This window comes from Monodelphis domestica, chromosome 4 (assembly GCF_027887165.1).
Source record: "Monodelphis domestica isolate mMonDom1 chromosome 4, mMonDom1.pri, whole genome shotgun sequence".
In the NCBI taxonomy this organism is placed as follows: domain Eukaryota; kingdom Metazoa; phylum Chordata; class Mammalia; order Didelphimorphia; family Didelphidae; genus Monodelphis; species Monodelphis domestica.
The window spans coordinates 132,680,396-132,699,731 of NC_077230.1; the positions used below are offsets into that span (position 1 = coordinate 132,680,396).

General features: G+C 39.0%; 1 protein-coding gene across 5 annotated transcripts in view; it reads right to left on the reverse strand.

The window, feature by feature from the left end:
- Window positions 1-3,053: 3,053 nt before the first annotated feature.
- Window positions 3,054-19,336, reverse strand: part of ZRANB3 (zinc finger RANBP2-type containing 3) — a 210,242-nt gene continuing 193,959 nt past the window's right edge. For 3 of the 5 annotated variants that reach the window (XM_007494093.3, XM_007494092.3, XM_007494094.3), the window contains exons 16-21: window positions 17,430-17,531; window positions 15,914-16,056; window positions 12,913-13,059; window positions 10,407-10,764; window positions 6,798-6,929; window positions 3,054-3,868 (exon numbers count right to left, since the gene is read on the reverse strand). In XM_007494093.3, the coding sequence (XP_007494155.1) occupies window positions 3,770-3,868; window positions 6,798-6,929; window positions 10,407-10,764; window positions 12,913-13,059; window positions 15,914-16,056; window positions 17,430-17,531 (981 nt within the window). In that variant the 3' untranslated portion in view covers window positions 3,054-3,769. Of the gene's footprint in view, window positions 3,869-6,796; window positions 6,930-8,368; window positions 8,665-10,406; window positions 10,765-12,912; window positions 13,060-15,913; window positions 16,057-17,429; window positions 17,532-19,336 lie in introns of those variants that run through there. The other 2 variants (XR_008911173.1, XM_056793810.1) reach the window with 2 other exon arrangements.

Below are 19,336 nucleotides of genomic sequence, written 5' to 3' on the forward strand. Positions count from 1 at the left end.
CTGATTCTAAAGTCAGGCAGGTCAAAAACAGAGAAAGAAAATTACAGACCAATCTCCTTAATGAACATAGATGCAAAAATCTTAAATAGGATACTAGCAAAAAGACTCCAGCAAGTGATCAGAAGAGTCATTCACCATGATCAAGTAGGATTTATACCAGGAATGCAGGGCTGGTTCAATATTAGGAATACCATCCACATAATTGACCATATTAACAAGCAAACTGACAAAAATCACATGATTATCTCAATAGACACAGAAAAAGCCTTTGATAAAATACAACACCCATTCCTATTAAAAACACTAGAAAGCATAGGAATAGAACGGTCATTCCTAAAAATAATAAACACTATATATCTAAAACCATCAACTAATATCATCTGCAATGGGGATAAACTAGATTCATTCCCAATAAGATCAGGAGTGAAACAAGGATGCCCATTATCACCTCTATTATTTGACATTGTACTAGAAACACTAGCACTAGCAATTAGAGAAGAAAAAGAAATTGAAGGCATTAAAATAGGCAAGGAGGAAACCAAGTTATCACTCTTTGCGGATGATATGATGGTCTACTTAAAGAATCCTAGAGATTCAACCAAAAAGCTAATCGAAATAATCAACAACTTTAGCAAAGTTGCAGGATACAAAATAAACCCAGCAGCAAGAATTAGAAAGAGAAATCCCATTCAAAATCACCAAAGTTGGGACATTAATGCACTGCTGGTGGAGTTGTGAATTGATCCAACCATTCTGGAGGGCAATTTGGAACTATGCCCAAAGGGCGATAAAAGACTGTCTTCCCTTTGATTCAGCCATAGCAATGCTGGGTTTGTACCCCAAAGAGATAATAAGGAAAAAGACTTGTACAAGAATATTCATAGCTGCATTCTTTGTGGTGACAAAAAATTGGAAAATGAGGGGATGCCCTTCAATTGGGGAATGGCTGAACAAATTGTGGTATATGTTGGTGATGGAATTCTAATTCCATGGAGACTGGAACAACCTCCAGGAAGTGATGCAGAGTGAGAGGAGCAGAACCAGGAGAACATTGTACACAGAGCCTGAGACACTGTGGTACAAGAGAACGTAATGGACTTCTCCATTAGGGGCAATGCAATGTCCCTGAACAATCCGCAGGGATCAAGGAGAAAAAAAAAATACACTACCCTCAAGCAGAGGATAAACGGGGGGAGAAAAAGCACCGAGGAAAGGCAACAGCTTGACTACAGGGGTGGAGGGGATATGATTGAGGAGAGACTCTAAATGAACACCTTAATGAAAATACCAATAACACAGAAAAGAGTTCGGACTGAGGGCACATGTGATACCCAGAGGAATCACACATTGCCATTGGCAGGGGTTGGGAGAGAGGAGAGAAAAAGAAAATGATCTTTGTTTCTAATGAATTATGTTTGAAAATGACCAGATAAAATAATGTTTAAGAGGGAAAAAAAAATTCCAAATGAATGTGCCTATGACATCTTCATTTGTTTTTGGAGATCTGTGTTACTAAATATAACAAAAACCATGTTCATGCAAGAAAAGATACACTATTACCTGGTACTCGATTTTCTGTTCTGAACCTGGTTAAAACTTTGTCATGTAAATCTTGTACTGAAGTTGTGAAAGTATTTAAGAGGTCTGCCTCCAAGGTTCAGTGTGAAACATAATTAACATAAATACAATAAGAAGCATAATTACATTCTTGGTTATCATATATTGAATCTTTGATTCATTTACAGAATGAAAATTCCCAGTTCAATCACTGGATTATTTTGCTTTGGGAAGGTTAACTCAGGTCATATAAGCTTTCTATGTTTTTTCAAATTTTAGGAACCATTTTTCTTAGTCATCAATTTCCATGTGCTATGGATTTCTTATATTGTAGTAACTCTTCTCTTCTAAGGATTCAATTTAGATGACTGTAGGGCTGCATTGTTTGGGTTCACAACCTTCCTTTTACTTCTGTCTGGGCTTCCATTTTTATCTCCTTAGTCAATTGCTCCATTTTGCAAGTGCCCTTGAGAAAGAACAGTTTTGGAAAAACTTGCCTGCAGAGATCTTTGGTCAGAAGCCTTTGATAGCAGATCTATTTTAACTCCTGGATTTCTGCCTCAAAAACCTAAACCTCAATCTGTTTTAAGAGCTAAATACATCATCCTGGAAAAAAAGGCGACTCCATCATTCAAGAGAAGTTGTAAATGACAGGCAGGGCAGATAGGCTTCGAAATATCTCGCAAGGTGGATGCTTGCTGATGTCATTTAATCTTGTAAAACTTTTTGAATGGTCAACATTTTTTAAACCTGGCATGAAAGGAGATGCTCTTGGCTCATTTCATCTCAATCTGTTCTACTTCCTAAATTCACATGTCTTTCCCTTATGATTAATGTTTTAGTTTGCAGCTACAGAGCAAGTGACTGCTCAGGTGAGATCTGTAGCTACCAAACTCTAACTTGCTACCACGCAATGATACAGGAAATTTTGCATTCCAGGCTCTGATTCTAGCCTCTCCTGCTTCTGAAATAGCAACCATGCCAAATCTTACATTAACCTTGAAGGGAACCAATTTCAGAGGTAGAAAGCTGCCAACAGTTGATGCAGAAAAGAGGAAAGGAGCTCCAAGGGAACACAACCTACATTACTAAATAACACTGAACTTAGCCAGTGAATGAGTTATATGCCTCGACACAATTCTGTAAAGAAATCTTGTACTGTACCATCTTTCTGTTGAGGGCCCCTATTTTTCAGAGAGGAAAGAATGTCAGTAAAAACTGGGAAAACTTTAGGCTAGTTTGGTAAAGAATCAAAGAAAAACAGTTTTTCATTAGGTGCCTGTGGTTAAGTGAATCCTTTTAGGGTGTTCTTTAGCTGGTCCTGATGATTCTTGTTGTATCTCTGGTTTAATATTTACTTTAAACTCTTAAAGGGGATGAAAAGCTTACCTGTCTGAGGCTGAAGAATATTTCAGTGATGGTAATTCTGCTTTTAGACTTAACAAAAACCAATCAAATGAAGTCTTTAAACAGTGTGCTCCTTTTAAAATGGAAAGTCAATTTTGAAATAACTTTATTAATAGCTTTACTTAGAAACACCCAGTAGTACATATTTACATTAGCTCATTTTCAAATGCACAATTATTGTCAGTAAGTCAAGCTAACCCAACTGCAAAATGCATAATATAAGAAATCAAGGTAGAGATATTTCACAAATAAAGGGCTCTTCCTGTACAATCAGCATAATTTTAATGACTGGCCCAAAGTTTCTGAATAAGCATGATATTAGCAAATAAATATTTTTTGATTGTAAACTATTTAATAGACAGAATAGTCCAAGGCCAACACAAATCCTAGCACTAGTTCAAAAATAACAAAGTAGATTTTTCTAACGCAAAATTTGGGTGATGCAGCAATAAAAATCTAATAGAAAAAGGCAAGTTAAAAGATCTCCCTGAAACACAGATGCCATTCTGAATGAAACCAAGATCATGGGAATTTCACATTCTGTGATAGTGCCATTTCTGCCATCAGATCCAGTGTCTTATGGTAAAATACCTTCTGATGAGAGTGGCTTGACCCAACAGTGGTGAACCTTCTGAAACACCGAGGCAATTCATGCCATCGTTGCTCGAAAATCTTAAAACACTCTTGATTGACCTACTCCAAGTTGTAAAAAGAGCAAATATAAAATTTTTACAAATAGTAATTCCATACATTCCCATTCCCTTATATTTGATCCACTTATGCTCCAGCTAAATATATTTGCACTTCACTTCTTTGTGAAAAATCTTGTGATGTCTGATCCATATTTTGAAGCGAAAGATTTTCTTTTTGCCAGGCTTCTTTCTTTGGCTTGTTTAGCGGTTCTCTAAAAGTTAAAAAAGATACATATATGTCAGAGAATGTCCTGGCTCTCTTAATAAAGAAATGTCTCAATAAGATCTGCACAGGCTTAACAACCACTGGGACGACGGGGTCTGCCAGTCTGCAAAAATGCATTGTTGCACTTTGCACTCTCCAGTGGCTTTCCTGTTTTATCCTACACCAGGAGCTAAAATAGAAACATCTAGAGCAAATATACTGAAAATGAAATGTGTGTTTTGCAGGGAGGTGGGGGTGGGGGAGTGAGTGCTAAGCAATTTAATTTGGGAAAAAAACTCTGATTTTGAGCATTTCTCTTCATCTGAAGAAAAGATGGGCTGTGATTCTCTTCAGATAATTCAGTTGTAAATCAAACTAGATCATGTAACCTTAAGGTGGAGGAGCAGCCTGAATTACTGTTCAGGGCACATCAGCAGAAGTATGGAGTCTGTGACAGGGTCCAAGAGAGGAGAAGCTCTTTTCCTATTTGCAGGGCCGACTGCAGAAATTGACCAGTGGCAGCATCAATTTATTAAGCCCACGGAGACAGGAAAAATGTAGGCTACTATTATTCGAGAATTACAAAGTGCCAATTGCTGGAAGGGCCCTTGGAAGACGATCTAATATCTTTCATCCCCTTAATAAATGCTTGTTGACTGCTAGCTTGCTTTTCATATATGAGGGCTTCCTATGGAATACTTTTACATATTACGTTCACAGAGACTGCCAGGCTCACATTTGGACAACCAGTTAGACGAACTGGGAACCAGATTTCCTGATTATTGGTCCAATCCAATAGTTCTTTCTATTAAACTGTATTCCACGTTCACAAAGGAACTGAATTCCTTTAAACTAAAATTTCTATGAAAACTCAACACAGGGGAAATGAAAAGAAGCAGCAACACGGAAGGCCACAATCGCACAGCCTTCCTTTCATGGCTGATAATATAAACTCAGCCTAGCCACCTGCACGGCTGATTTAAATGCACATTAACTACACAGAAAAGACTGTATTCTTAACCATATACTTGGGTGAAATACAGTTACAAACGCCAAAGCAAGCCCGCTGGCACGTGTTTCCCCCCATGTTCCTGTGCGGCCTGTCCTTCCATTCAGGCTTGCTGAAACCAAGACCACGACTGCTCTGTTCCATCAAACTACATTTCGGATGGGAGGACGGCTGGTTTGGGAGTCTCTTAGAAAGACCTGTTCAAGGGGCAGCCAGGCGGCTCAGGGGACAGAGAATCAGGCCTGGGTTCAAATCCGGCCCCTTCCTAACCCAGTGACCCTGGGCAAGAACCTTCACCCCGCCCTGGAAAGGACACAGTGTTGATTGCAAGGAGAAGGCGAGTCCTCTGGCCTCACTTGAAGTGCTCTCTTTGGGGCAGACCAAAGCTCAGCTGGGATCCTTTTTAAAACAATGGCCCAGGGCGGCGGGGGCTGGGGGCGGAGGGCTTGCAGCAAGGGAGCACGGGAAGGAGCAGTCCTGGGCCTCTGCCATGCGGGGGCAGTGGCTCGGGTCTCAGCTCGCCTCTGGGGTGCGTCAGGCCCTCTTTCCTGACCCCCCGCTGGGGGCCCTCCCCGCTCTTGTATGCAGCGGCTCTGTGCATGCTGGCATTGAATAGTCTCATGTCTGCGCGGCCCCCCCAGAAGGTGAGCGCAAGTGAGCAGACGCCGCTTTGTTCCTTCCTGCCTCCCCAGGATGCGGTCTTTGGTGCGGTCCATTAGGGCTCAGGGACAAGGGATGCCGGTGACCGCGGAACACGGGGGCTGGTGGTTGTCCTCTGACCGCCAAGAGGACCAAATGACGTGACTAGGTCGGGTCAGGGTCCCGGGGTCCCCCCCCCCCCCCCCCGAGCAAGGCGAGCCCCAAGAGCCGTCTACACCCTCGGGACGGAGATGTCTCCAAGGCTGGGCCTCTGGGATTCCGAAAGCCACAGAGGATACAAGAGTCCGGAGGGGAAAAGTACAAACGCAATCACGAAGCCGCCGACAGCGCCACATCCCTCGGACGAGCCGGCTCCGTGGCCCCTCGTGTCCGCTTCTCGCAGGGCTTCCTGGAGCTGGGTGAGCCTTTGGGGAACCTGCGGGCTCAAGCGCTCCTCCTGTAAACCTTAAAATTTCTTAGACTTATAAATGTTGGAAATTTCACCATTGGGAAATTTATCTCTCTCTCTCTCTCTTTCTCTCTCTCTCTCTAATTCCTTTCTTCCTCCTGTTTGTAATTAAACTCCATAAAAGATTGACTGCTGATTTGAGTTTTCATTAAGGAATTACATAGCTGAATTCCTTGGCGACCTTAAATTAATATATATCAGTCTTTTAAAGTGATTTCCTTGTCACACTCCCCACCTCGCTCTGCCTAGAAAGAAATGGAGGAAGGGCGCGAGGAGGCATCGGAGGAGCCAGGAAGGATAGCTTGTCGCTAACCACACGAAAAAGGGTGTGCTTCTGCCCCAGAGAGGGCCGGAGCAGGGCACGCCAGGGGCAGTCGGCGCCTGCAGTCCTGTCTTAACCTCAACACAAGCACAGTTCCAAGGCAGAAGAGCAGGAAGGGGCGGCAGTGGGGGTTCTACTGCCTGGCTCACACGGCGGGGAAGTGTCTGAGGCCACGTTGGAACCCAGCACGTCCTGACTCCAGACTCTATCCCAAGCCACTCCGCTGCCCCAGTTTCTTCACCTGTCAAACGAGGGCCTGGACCAGCTGAAAGCTAGCGCCATCCTCCACGTTTGGGATCTCCGTCCCTGAGAAGGAGCCCAAGCGGTTGTTGCTTACTGTATGTAAGGGGCCAAATGGAGTGAGACAGCAGCGTTCACCATCTAGACCAGAGGGGCACCCTGGAGACACTTTCTATCTCGTAGCTTCTCACCAACACCCGGCAAATGGCCCTGTCCCTGGGGTAGGGAGGAAAAGATGTGTTTAAACTTGGACCGACCTCCTTATGACAAACTGTGCAGAGAGTCTGAAGGTTCTCCAGAGAGCACTGCCCCCCTCCACTGTAGACTGGCCGGATGTGATCCACCTGCCAGAACTGGCCTTCCACGGGGTTTTTCATCATCTCATTTAACTGCAATAAGAACAGAACACATCAGCAGTTTTCAGCTATACCCATACTCTAGAGTAATTGTTGGCTTTGGCATTGTGCAATCATGTTTATACAGCAAAATCCTAAGGAAAATACATTACTGTGGCTTTTTATAGCTGTTATTGTGCAGAGAAAAAAACCTCAGGGTTAGCAATTTGGTTTATTCCTTGTAGGCAATAAGAAATCTGTTGTTGAAAGAAGGATTTTTCCCCCCACCTAACTCATTTTGATAGAATTTACGAGGAAGGATGAAGTATCAGACTCCCGACAGATTGGAAAAATCACTTGCAACGGCACCTTTGAGTTAGTTTACATACTTATTGAAGCAAAATTCTTAGAAAAGAAAGGAACAGATTGGGAATTAAGTGCTTTTGCATATAACTGACCCAAGCAGTTTTTAATTGCTGACCTAAATGCCTTTGTTATTTTACCAATGACAGTTTAAACATCAATAGTTTTCAACACAAGTAAAAGTGGCTTCAATTCTAACAGCTGTAAGATAAATCCAGAGGCATGCTATTCACTGGTAAGCCCAGGAAAGTCAACTTGCAAAGTTTTGGGGCTAGAACTTCATTTTTGATACAAATCTCTTTAGCATCCTTGTTTGAATTATACTGAGTTTACTATTTAAAATAGCCTCCATTTAGGCCATCTCATATATGCACACTTTATATTTAACCAACAATGACCTACATTGAAACAGTATGCAATATTAACATCTTGCCTGGGGTTGCAAATCTAAATCAGAGCACAGCAGTGATGATGTTTAAATATAACTAAGATGACTATTAAAGGTGGTTTTTATTTTCTTCTTCCTGAGCCAGGAAGAAACTAAAATTAGCAAAATCTGCCACTGCTAGCCATGAAATTCTTCTGGCAGAGCTCTAAAGTACTCCTAAGGGATTACATTGCAGGTGCAGAACTGGGCCATGACTTATCAATAATGGTTTGGCCCTCCGGAGCCCAAGTAGCACAGTGAATTAGTAGGAGATATTCAGCTCCAGTGGTACATTCTCATGCTTTGCCTCACTAACATTTTCAAATTCTGCTGCGCACACACAAAATGCAGATGCCAATATGGGCAGCTCTCCTGTATGTGCACAGGTGCACTAGTGTTGACACTAACAGAAACAAATACCGAGGACAGTATTAAGGCTCTCAACAAAATGGTTTCTTCCCCCTTGAGAATGATCTATCCAGGCTTTGACTTCTGCTAACTAATTCCCACCTCCTTGTTGCTAGCAGTCTCTAATTGGACAGATCCTTCTAATGTCAAGGTGCTCTCTCCCTGCTCACGGACATGCCCCCACGGAGGCACGCTCTTCCACATGAGCCATAGTCGCAGCTTCTTTGAGCCTCCAAGTGAGAAGGGATGACCAACAATCTAATCCAGCTCCTAACTAAAGCAGGAACACGCTTACACTGTTGACAAGTGGCGTAGCCCTTTGCTTGAAAAAGTCCGTGGAGAATAAGGAACGCAATAACTAATTCCAGGGGTGTTTCATTTTATACTCTGACAAATCTGATGAAGACTCCTCGCCGCTCCATCAGGCTGAAATGTGACTCCTCCTTCTTGTCCTCTCGCAGGCCAAGCCTGACACATCAAGTCATCTTTTATGACTCTGGGACTTCCTAACAGGAAGAGGTGGATATCTGGCCAGGAAGGAAAAGGGAAAGATGGACACTGACAGAAGGCTGGAAGTGGGGTCTAGAAGGCCTGGTGAAGAGAGGGAAAAATCTATCATAATATAGTATTTGATTTTTTGGCCACTATTTCATACTCCTAATTCACATTGAGATGGCAGTCCACTAAAATTAAAAGCTCTTTTTCACCTTAAATACGCTCAAGCTATAATATCCCTATCTTTTGTTTATACAAGTAGATGCTCTTGGATCCAATTACAAAACTTGACATTTATCCCTATTAAAATAATTATACCCAGCTGTGTGACCCCGGGCAAGTCACTTGACCCCCACTGCCTAGTCACTTAGCCCCTATTGTCTAGCCCTTACCACTCTTCTGCCTTGAAGTCAATACACAGTATTGACTCCAAGACAGAAGGTAAGGGTTTAAAAAAAAATTATACTTGGAGGGCAGCTGGGTGGCTCAGTGGATTGAGAGACAGGTCCAGAAGCAGGAGGTCCTGGGTTCAAATCTGGCCTCAGACACTTCCTAGCTGTATGACCCTGGGCAAGTCACAACCCCTATTGCCTAGCCCTTAGCACTCTTCTGCCTTGGAACCAATACACAGTATTGATTCCAAGACTAAGGGTTAAAAAAATTTTTTTTAAATAATTTTATTTGTCCATAATTCTGGAGGAGTGAGATTTTTTTTTTGCCCTTTATCTTGCCATCTAATGTTTTAGTCATCATTCCCAGGTTTGTGTCATCTAAAAGTTTGTAAGTATTCCATTTACTGTTTACTCTAAATAAAATATTAAATAATAATGGCTAGCAAATGCTACCATTTTATGGTGGACAAAATGTATACAAAGGTGTCATTTTATCCTCACAACAACCCTGGCAAGAAGGTGCTATTATTATTCTCATCTTATAGATGAGAAAACTGAGGTAGACAGATGTTAAATGATTTGCCCAGGGATTGAAGCTGGTTTGAACTTGGGTCCTCCTGATTCCCAAATCCAGTGCTCTGGCCACTGTGTCACCTGGATGCCTCTGGAACTCACTTTTCCTTAAAATTTTGCCTGATTAGTGCTATTACTTGATCAGAAGCTCTTTTACCCTATATTGCCAGTTGTAAGATATTTTATTTATATGACATAACTTTTGCACTTTTGTATAATATTTTGAACTTATTTTTATGTTATTTTTCTTTGGTGTTTTCTTGGAAACCTCTGGATTAAAGCAACAGAAAAAACTAGAGATTTATACTCCTGGGCATCTACTCCATTACTAGTATAAATCTGGCAAGGCAATCTCCAATTAAGTCATGCCTTTCAGAGACCTATGAGGCCAGAATATTTAAGCAGAAATTCTAGTTGAAATATTTTTAACAGTTCTCAGTGTCCATTTTAATCTATCTGTTGAAAAATGCTTGTTAGCGAATTTAATCACAACTCAGTAATATTAAGTAAATGAAAATGTATTTTTTAAAAAACCTTGAAAAAAATTGGCAACATTTTACTAAGCAATGGGTGGTTCATAAAAGTGATCATTGTTTAGTCACACACAATAAAGTTTAAAATTCTATTCTAGACTGAAATTTCACATTAATTATTGGACTTAGACTGGCTAGAAATCTAATTGAACAATGATGATAAGGTACTTACAAAGGTTTACAACACAATAGAAACCCAGTCACGGTATCAATATAATGCTTTGTATGTTGAACTTTCATAGGTTTTCTTGCTCCTACAACTTTGTATTTTAAAATGATGCCACTGAGAACTATATCACTCCTCAACCCCATTTAGGAGCATGGTATTTTTATGTTTTACCTGTTCTATGGAGAGTTTTGAGATCCAAGTGGCTTGTAGAAGATTCTTCCGTTGATGTTTAGGTGCATCTCTGAGAGAAAGGAAGAGTTCCTGGGCATTCAAATGACAGAGCTGACACACACCATGCTCAATTTCAAATACTTTAGCACGTAAGTAGCTGTTATTTGATCGAATCCAAAATTCCTCCTGACATTTCTGAGAACAAAACCGTGAATCCCAAGCATTCACTTTGTCCTGTTGGTCAGACTGGCAAGTAGGTTGTTGACAGTGGAGACAGAGTGGATTTCCTTCAGTATCAATAGCCTGCAAAAATCCCTTCGATGTAGAAGGTTGTATGGTAAGATCACCTTGGTCTGGGCTAGAATGGAGAAGCAGGAAAAACTTTTTAGGAATTTCTTTCACATGAGCAAATGCTATACACCTAGAACTCTCATCTTCCCTCTGAAGTGTTACCTGGCTGGCCCCTTTTACTATGGAGACAACCAGACCCCGAGTTATCCAAGGCTTTGCTAGCTAAGAATAATCCTGTCAAGCCCACCAACCTGTAACGGCTGGAGATGGACTCTGGTTGTCATTTAGGGTTAAGCCTACAGAAGTTTGGGTAGGCTGATCAAGCAGGTTAGTCAGGTGATGCATTTTAGGAGGTCACAGCAATTCAAGGAAGAGTTAACAAAATGTTAAATAAAACACATTATATTATGTTATATATAACATAACAAAGAGTCTAATAAAGGAGTTAGAATTCACTTTACTCTGATCTTGCCACTCTGCTGCCATTGCCTTAAGAATAAAACAGGAACACCTCTGGCATGTAAAGCCCTTCTCCCATTGCCTTCGGCTATTCTCAAGGCTCATTTTACACTCCTTCCTCACACACTCAACATTTCAGCCAAACTATTGTACTTACTGATCCTGGCACCAAGCAATCTCTCTCCTGCCTCTGTGCCTTTCCATAGGCTGTCCCCAGATAAGGAACACCTGCCTCTCCTTCCTTTGTCTCCTAGAATCCCTCATTCTCCCTTCAACGGTCAGCTCAAATGCTCTTATATAAGATTACTTTCCCCATTGCTACAGTTGTTAGTGCCATCTCTTGAAACTATTTGAAGTTAGTATGCAACAATTTCATATTTATTAATATGTATTTATGTCACACATTCCCTTCTTGAAGGAAGAGGCTGCTATATTTTTGATTTTGTGCCCCAGCACCTGTCACAGTACCTTGCATATAGTAGGTACTTCCTAAATGCAGGTGGCATGTAGACAGAGTATCAAATGAGATGATAAATATAAAATTATTATTGGTGAAATTTCAGATGTATGTAAGTATTATAACTCTTAATTAGTATTCTATAATATAGTACAGAAATATCTGAACAAATATATGTTAAAACTCAAGATCTTGGGCATAGTTGGTGAAATAGCATTTATTAAGTACCTATAATATACCAAGCACTATGCCAGTTATCTAGCAATACAATTTATAGTCATTCTTTCATTATTTGTACCAAGAAAGGTAACGCAGTGTAGAAGTTTAAGATTTCATTTTTAGCTTTAGCAGTTGCTTCTTTTTGCATATGAATACTAGTGTTCTAGAAACTGGAACATTTCAAGCCAAATAATGAAAACATCCCTGAAAAGGATTAAGACATAAGAAAACTTCCAGTTTCCTCTAATGGACCGGTTTCCTTTTCTATATAGGAAAAAGACTCTTCTTTTATTTTTAGGCTAATGCATAGCACGAGTCAACATTAGAGCCAAACACTTAACCTCTTTCTTCCTAGATGCTCTGATTCATTCTCTATACTTCAAAATGAGAATGAAATAGACATAGAATATGGAGAAGTGCACACTCAATACATTGCTGGTAGAATTGCAAATGGAGAGAATCTTTTTAGAGGGCTCTTTGGCAACAGAAATAATGAGACACAAAGAGAAGTCCTTGAATCTAATAATCATGTATAATTTTAATGAACTAGAAAGAATCTATTCAACAATTTGTCAAATGGTTGAATAAACTTTGCATATCAATAGAATAAAATGCTATAGCTTTATAATAAAATATAAACATTTGAAATGATAAGAAATCTAGCAAATATATTTTCTGATTTATACCTTCCAAAAATAGGATTTTTTTTGGTTTAAAAAGTTATCTCAGTTCTAAAGGAAGCAAACTTTCTCTCCATATCAATAAAGCAATTAAGTAAAATAGTTGGCAATTTTAATAAAAATTAAAAAGTAATATGTGCCAATTACTAATGGTCTGCTTGTAAATGACTGAGAGTTGATTATACTCAAGTTAGAAACCGAACACATCTACTTATCTGCTCAGTAAAAAAATATATCTGATTACATTTTAAAGTACCAGATAGAGAATAATAACATAGACTTCAGTTCTGGATACAGCTTAAAAGGTTCAGATGAGTTAATATATAGAAAATTACTTTGAAAAATTCTACACAATGGCAAGGTATGATGATGATATGTCTTATTAGCATTAAAAACCTACTTTACAGGCATTTCCTGTGTTTCTACAGCAGAAGAAATTTGTTTTTTAGAGAGGAACTTGGATTCCTTTGTGATCACACGGGTGCTGCCCCCATCCCTTTGCACTTTATTCACAGCAGCTGCTGCAACATCTTCTTTGGTTATATATCTAGAAAAATGGAAAGTTACATAATTTTTTCTCTTTTATAAAATCACAGTTTAAAACAAATATATACTTCCTCTTTCTGGTTTACAGTATCCTTGCAATATTGGTGATAGAAAAATATAAGGCAGAATATTACCAGGTCTGAAATTTGAAAATGGAACTTGCCTTGTAAGTGATCTCCACAGGTGGGATATGTACTCCCATGTACCTATATGTACACACATACATCCCTCTTTTACCTACAAAATGTCCTTTGCATGATTTTGCACTTAAGATATTCAAACACTATTTACATCTTTTTTTGGCCAAATTCTCATTTAGAAAACCAAAAAGAGGCAGAGTTTCTGTAAGAAATGCACCATTTAACCTTACTGAGTCATAAGAGAAGTCACCAATCTTGGGTATCCAATTTCCTATGTGGTGCATAAATCCCTAGGTTCATTTCACTGACTTCCTTCTTGACCTTTGTTTTCTTTTAAACTCATGCCTTCCATCTTAGAATCTATACTAAGTATTAGTTTCAAAGCAGAAGAACAGTAAGGATAGTTAATGGGGTTAAGTGACTTGCCCAGGATCACAAAGTTAGGAAGATTCTGAGGCCAGATCTGAATCTGGGACCTCCCATCTCTAGGCCTGGTTCTCCAGTCACTACACCACTTATCTGCGTCCTAACCTGATCCCCTTTAAGTTTCCCCTAATTCATATAATCACATGTAATGAGGGTATTAATCTCTTGTAATACACTATTTAGTTCCTTTTTTTAGTTTACTGATTTGAATCTTGTCTTCTGAAAACCTGAAGGTCATTCCCATAATTACCATCACATATAGGACTCATTGTACCTTCCATTAAAATACAACCACTGCTGAAGTAGAGATTCAGAATCTTATTACCCAGCACTTTCAATACCACACAACAGTTTAGGGACCGGAAATGAAGAAGAATGTTATTCTCAATTAAAGCAACAGGGGAATTTAAGTAGGTGGAATGCAATTACCCAATTAATTCCTTTTAATTAGCATGCCCTAGTTTCTCTGAGTAGTTTACATCTCAGATTTTTTTCCTTTCTGAAAACTAGATAGAAACATATACATTTTTATGTATTTTGGACTACTATAATTATCTTATGAGTCCAATAAATTGGTAATAATTTTATCAAAATTAAATCAGTGGGTTTCTCCAGGGTTTCCTAAATTCAACTCTTTTCCTTTATCTTAATTTCCCCCCATTGATTCAACTATTTTATCCCCTACAGTAGCACTTTTCTGCCACATTTTGCCTTACAAATAAATTTAAAACAGTTCTTGTTGGTAATAGAAAGACTTCTTAATTTTGAGAGAAAGAAAGATATTAAGTTTTACCTATAAATGTCTTATACACATAATAAAACTTGAAATTTAATGACTTGAAAAGGAATTAAAGAATCTATTCAGAGGCTTGAGAACCAGAGCAATTCCTTTTTTTTCCTCATAAAAGCTCCATGAATAAACATCTGAAAAACCACAAGAATTAGATCAAATTAGATTATCCAGGGTCTCCACAGAATCTAGACAGAGCTCTAGGCTCTAGAGTGCAGTTACCACATGTTTGAGCCATGTGGTAGTGAGAAAATTTTAGGAAAATATAGCAAAGGAAAAGATAAGCTTTCAGAAATGATACATGGCAAAGTTAAGAACAAGCAAGTGAACAAAATAAACAGTGAATAGAAATGACTAAGATTTTAGAGCAATATTTGATTAAGAAAAAACACACAACATTGAAAACAATGAATTTAAATTATTAAAGGTTATACCAACTAAGGTCATGTAGTATAGAGGGCAGAATGCTGGATATGGACTTAGGAAGAACTGGGTTTAAATTTTTCTTCTGGCATTTACTAGTGGTGTGACCATGAGAAAATCATTTAACCTTTCTGAGCCTTAGGCAAAACTCTAAGTCTATAAATTAAAAATTAGTTGTAACCTATATAAAGTCATAGGTTCTAAATATATTGACATATAATAAATTTTATATTTATAAAGGAGTCAGCAATAATTTAAAAGCAGGACATTAAATCTCTGATCCCTGCTTTTTAAAAAATGTTGTTGGTGGAACAGTTATAAGTCAAGGAGCCATCCCAGGGCTATTCCAACTCCAACCCTGCTGACACCCATCACTGTACCTCTATTCACATGTGGCTAACCAGTGCTGGAACCAAGTGCTAGAACAGAGTCGAATGAATCCCCTACCAGTATATGCCATCTGTTCTAAAATGGGTCTTCACTGTAGCAAAAAAATATTTTTAGTATTCCCTATTTTATTCTCTAACCCATTCTCCAGAGACATTTGGCATTGCACAAGAGATTAAAATTGATCAAGTGATATCCACATGTGACATTTACATAGTTACAAAGCACTTGATGTAGATTATCTCGTCTGTTCTTCACAGCAATAAAGCAGTAAGGTAGAGGAGATGGAGAGTGTGACTAGGAGTCAGGGAACATCTGGGTTCAAATCCTAACTCGTATGCTTATGAACTCTGTTACCACAGATAAGTCACTTAATCTTTCTTAGAGTGCTTTCTCATCTGTAAAATGGGAAGATCATACAGGTGCTCTCTAATTCACAAATTTGTTTTGGGGAAATCACTATAGAAATGTGAATTGTTATTGTCCTTAACCTCTGGATGCAGGTGGTGTTACCTGAGTGGATCTCATTGTGATCAAGAATCAGGCAAGCTGACCTGATAAAATGTATAAAACATCCAACTATGTCACTGGGAAATAAGCTGTTAAAGTATAACTTTTCCTCACATTCCTGGCTATTCCTGAGGGAAAGATCACAAAAAGGGGGAAAGAAAGGAGGGAGAAAGTCATACCTTTTGATACTACATTGTTTAATTTGTTGCATTGTTATCTCATCCAAAGCCAGAATAGGGCTGCAAAAAATATGGCCACTTCTCCGGATAATTCTTTGCTTCATGGCAGTGAGACTACTCCACTCTCGCACAAACTTCAAAATCTGGCAGAGAACGAGACATTGAAAAGAGGAGATGAGCAGATCATGAGCCCACTGCAAACCAAGCAGTGATCCTTCTTAAGCAATTCAGTCCCATGAAGCACTGGAAAACCAATTTTTTGATGTTATCTTCAAAACAGTACTTTGAATGCTTAATATATTAGATGAGCTAGCCAGCCCTGTGACTCAAAGGTCCATTTAACCAAAGAGTTTTCTAAAGGTAAACTTATGGGTACACTACAGCAGCCTCAACAAGCCTGGGAATCTGTAGTAATAGTCATCTTTGTTCACAAGACCTTGGTTTCTGTATCTGTAGAATGAGGGAGTGAATTTACATGACGCTTCGGTCTCCTCTAGTTCTAAAATTACAATCCTGTGACTAGCTACCCTGGCACAGGACAGCTGTCCAAGCCTAATCTGGCTATCTAAACAATACTTGGCAATAGCCAAGTCAGAAATGGCCAGAACAGGTGTTGTTATGATGGTAGAGTTAAAACTGAACAAAGTATTGCATTTGCCAGTCATTGAGTGGCTTTTGAGGCACTTGGATTGAATTATTCTTCAATTGAAATAGCCATCTAACAGATAAGGGGACATTTGTTTGGGCTTACCACCTTCACTTTAGTCCACAACTGCTTGGACAACACTGACCATTTGCTAAAAATTTTAAGAGGCTGGGATAGAAGCCATCAAAGAGAAGATATCACAACTATTTTCTATTTTAAGATAGATGTGTCACCTCTGTCAACTATATATTCCAAGGGGTGATATGCCATTTTCATTCAAAGAAGAAAAAAACATATTGTCCCCATACAGATTGTTATTATACCTGATACTTTATAACTTACAAAGCACTGTCCTGCCTGCTGAGATCAGTTACCAAGGCAAGCTAACTTCTCTTTGCAAGAAAGATAAATGCAGCCACAGAGCAGACCAAAAGCCTTTCTGGGCTGCACCAGGCCTAAAGCTACACTTAGATGATTGTTACAATTAATTGAGAGTCACCCAACATGATATTTCCCCCACTTTCAAAATGTGTCACTGTTAGAGCCTAACCTTTAAGATAAAATGTGATTTTGTCAGAGACAAACACCACAGTTGCTAATCTTGTAAATGAGAAATAAAACGATGTGAAGATGATTCTTTCCACTGAAACAGTAACTGTAGGTGTGATCATTTGCCAAAGAAACAGATTTCATGTTTATTATTAGCATCAGTGGTAATTAATAATGTGCCTGAACTGATGAAAATGCAGCCAACAATTAGAATCTGTAAGAATGTCACAAATTGCTCTACATTTATTAAACTCCAAAGGATCATTAAAACAATTAAGCATAAAGTACATAGAGGTGACTGTTTAGGACTATTATTCTTACCAGTGACCGGTTTTGTTTCAGTTGAAAACATGCTGGTAAATCTTCCCAGAGGTCTAATTTTATATCCAAAGGAATGAAATTGCAGTTCATTTGTTCACCATCCTGATTACAGATTGAGAAAAAAATATTAGTCAATTTTTATACCTTGGCATTAAGTATTGCTTTGTTTTGATCTGGCATTACAGTGTGGCATAACATTTTCAGCAGTCACCCGAAAAGATGAACTAATATAGCCTATTTTAGATAGGGCTGCAAGAAGAAAAAGGCTCTAAGGAAGGAACACTGAATCAAGCTGGTGAACCAGAGTCCATATTTAACACTATTTATGAAAGGGATGCTACTTTGGTACCCCACTCATAAGTTTATATTCTTCTCTCTGATAAAAGAGGCAGCATGGCATATTAGAGAGTTGATCTTAAAATCATGAAAACCTGAATTCAAATCTTTCCTCAAATACATATTAGCTTCCAATTTGAGGCAAGCTATTCAATTTTTCAGTGTTGTAGGCAATTTTCTAAGGTAGAGGAAGCTTTCTTAACCAGGCGTTCCTTAAGCCAATGAAATCACCTTCCTTCTTCAACACTGTCTAGGAAAAATATGTCAAAAGATTTCAACATCATAAGAATATTATCTCATTAAAAAATTATTATTCTAAATGCATGCAAAACAAGCATTTCCTTACATAAAGAAAAAGATATCACACAAATAAAAACACAAATCTCTTAAATGTTTAGCTTACATTTCTTTAGATGTACATGATATATCCCATCCATGAATGTCCCAGCCCCTTCTCACCCTCCTTGCATCACATAGGATAGCATCAGGGAGTCCTATATGTTCCTATAAATTAATTCTTTTATGTTTTATCTTTCTGTTTGCTTTCATGTAACATGCTCAGTTTATTCTTCTGTAAACCTTAAAATTTCTCAGACTTATGAATGTTGGAAATTTCCCCATTGGGGAATCTTCTACTTAAAAAAATTCCCTAGCAGATAGTGAGAATTCTACTTGAATGTGAGGGCTCCTTGCCTTGGGAATATCCCTACTCCACCCTACTTAGGACTGCTTTAGGACAGAGACCTCCTTGAGAACAATTAAAGTGCTTTGACCCATGTTTATGGAAAGGACAGGAAGTTCTTTGAGTCATGACTGTTTTAAAATTATTACAATGGGATACTAAGTACCTATAAAGGTGGGGCAACTTGTAAACTACTTAAACCTAAAAGGGTGATAACTTATTCAGAGGTTTTTTCTAATGAAATTTGTCGACACAGCAGCATTTTTTCCTGACTTACTAAAGAGATTAAAACTACTCAGCTGTGAATTCAAAAATGGGCGGTCCTTTAGAAACATCTACAGTGATTGGTAGATGTAAGGACTTAGGGGAGTTGATAGAGGAGATTTTGCCCTTAAAAATAAGAGCTCAGAGAAGAGCAAGAGAGGATCTGGATTTCTGACTCACATTCTGAAGGAGAGCTCCTTGAGGAGCTCCTCTGAGGGGCTCTGTCCCTCTGGGGTAGGAGCTCTGGAGGCTCTTGAGAGGCCCTTTGAAACAATCTCTGGCTGGAAGACTCTTTGAGGAAGGACGCTGGCCTGGTGTCACTAGTATCCTTGTTTAGTCAGACCTTGTGGTGAGTGTAAAAAAACTGACTGATTTCTCTTTTAAGACTCAGGTCTAGGCCATATTGGCTTGAGGCCCTTTCATACTTATTCCTTTCTTACTCTCTCTCTCTCTTTGATTATTCATTGTATTGTTAATTAAAATCTCTATAAAACCCAATTGACTTGGGTATTTGAATAATTGGGAATATTTCCCTGGCGACCACCTTATATTTAATTTTAAACCCAAGACACTGTAGTGAAACATATTTCTGCGGTCAAATTTACTCACCCTCTCTTATATCTAT